General features: G+C 38.4%; 1 protein-coding gene across 1 annotated transcript; it reads left to right on the forward strand.

Annotated features, from left to right (window-relative positions):
• The first annotated feature begins 964 nt into the window (after positions 1-964).
• Positions 965-2033, forward strand: LOC114500294 (olfactory receptor 5B3-like). The gene has a single exon (XM_028516946.2). It carries the CDS (start codon positions 965-967, stop codon positions 1901-1903), a length of 939 nt encoding a protein of 312 aa, XP_028372747.1. The 3' UTR covers positions 1904-2033.
• The last annotated feature ends 240 nt before the right edge of the window (positions 2034-2273 follow it).

A 2273-nucleotide genomic window follows, 5' to 3' on the forward strand; every position in this document is an offset into this window, starting at 1 on the left:
TATAGGTAGCTAGCACTCATCAGACTGTGCCAAACCCAGAGTTTTCTTGTTTTTCTAATATACTACTTTATTTAATTCTCACAATAACACTATAAATGATTAGGTTTTATTACTGTCTTAATTTAACAGATGAGTATATGAGGTTCAGGTAAATTGAGTTAAGATGAATGATTCCTAGGTAGTAAATAGTCAGGCTAGTACACACCTCAGCCCAGAGCTCTGTACCAGATGCTTTGCCTTCTCTTCAGAATTGTATTTTTCCTGGTTGTGTATGTTCCTATCCTATAAATCTCTCAGTTATGATACTATGAAGCCCCAAACACTGAGTTTAAACCAAAGGAGATGAGGGGTAACTGTATATTGAGTAGAATTCAATTTCATTTAAATATAATTAAGACCATCACACTTAGGAACGCCAAGTATAGATTCAAAGGTAGGATTGGATCCAAAGCATGGCTTGTCAATTACATGTATTTGGATATAAAAAATTACTTAGCTTCCTGTGCATCCTAATTTAAATGGATGCAATAACAAAATAAACATAATAATCTTAAGAGGACATAATGTATATACTTTTAAAGTACCTGGAATTGTTTCTGACAGGTGAGCAACATGCAAGTACATGTCTTTACTATGCCTTGGAAAAGTTGATTCACAGGTACATTCACTGTGGATAAGCTGTTCATCGAGTTATTTAATTTTCTATATCACAATTTATAAACTCATGAACTTGAAAATTAGGGAAATTTTCCATAAGGATCCTTCAGATTCAACAAACTGAAAACTTATATATACTTAATGCACTTCATTTTTTTATGATGCCCATATTTTATCTGGAGAATATTGAAATACAAGTATTGCTATAACAAAACAATACATATTGTACGTACCTCCTCAATTTAAGTGTCTTTGTCACTCTTTCATTGTTCTCCTAGTCACCAAGCATTTGTGTTTCTCCACACTGATGGAGAACATTACAGAAGTGACTGAGTTCATCCTCCTTGGACTAACCAATGACCCAGAGCTGCAGGCCCCCCTCTTGATCATGTTCACTGTCATCTACCTCACCACAGTGATTGGGAATTTGGGAATTATGGTGTTGATTCTGTTTGACTCTCGTCTGCACACTCCCATGTACTTTTTCCTCAGTAACCTGTCTCTGGCAGATTTGTGTTACTCTTCAGATGTCACTCCTACAGTCATGGCTGAATTACTTCTTGGACACAAGGTCATCTCCTACAATGCATGTGCTGCTCAGATGTTCTTATTTTCTGGCTTTGCCACTACAGAAGGTTACCTCTTGGCCTCTATGGCCTATGACCGCTATGTAGCAGTGTGCAAACCCCTGCATTATACTACTACCATGACCACAGCAGTGTGTGTGTGTCTGACCATAGGTTGCTATATCTGGGGATTCCTGAATTCCTCCATTTTCACTGGAAACACATTCAGCCTCTCTTTCTGTGAGTCCAATGTGGTCAATCACTTTTTCTGTGACATTCCAGCAGTCATGGTTCTCTCTTGCTCTGATACACATGTTAATGAACTGGTTCTCCTTTATGTAGCAAGCTTCAATATCGCTTTTGCAGTTCTGGTTATCTTGACTTCCTACATATTCATATTTATCACCATCCTAAAGATGCACTCATCTTCAGGGTATCAGAAGGCTCTGTCCACCTGTGCCTCCCACTTCACTGCAGTCTTCATCTTCTATGGGACTCTCATCTTCATGTACTTACAGCCCAACTCCAGCCATTCCATGGACACAGACAAAATTGCATCTGTGTTTTATACTATGATCATCCCCATGCTGAACCCCCTGGTCTACAGCCTGAGGAACAAGGGGGTCAAGAGTGCACTCATGAAGGTTATCTTAATGGCAAAACTGTCTTTAGGATTATGATTTGAACATTGTGGAATGCACAGTAAGGTAGTTTCATTAAGACCACAGGAAAATAAGGTCCCAAAGTAGTCACCTTACCCTTTCCAAAGTCTCCTGTCCTAAAAATGGGAAACATTATTTCCAGAAATGTACCTGAACAGGAAAGGCTAAGATGTCTTGGGGTTCACTTGTCAAAAACTTCTTAAGGATATTTTTTATTCACTTGTTCAACATGAACTTTTTTTTTCTAACAGCTCAATGCAAGCACTCATAAAATACGGCCACAAAGAAGACCATGAGCAAAGTGCACTCTTGTGCCCCAGGAGGATACCTGCATGTTCAAATAGAAACCAATAATGTTGTACATTTTGCTTCTGGAAATGTTTGGAAA

This window comes from Phyllostomus discolor, chromosome 6, assembly GCF_004126475.2.
Source record: "Phyllostomus discolor isolate MPI-MPIP mPhyDis1 chromosome 6, mPhyDis1.pri.v3, whole genome shotgun sequence".
NCBI lineage: Eukaryota > Metazoa > Chordata > Mammalia > Chiroptera > Phyllostomidae > Phyllostomus > Phyllostomus discolor.

Coding starts and splice junctions, on each gene's coding strand:
- LOC114500294 (XM_028516946.2), top strand. CDS start 965: ATGGAGAACATTACAGAAGTGACTGAGTTCATCCTCCTTGGACTAACC.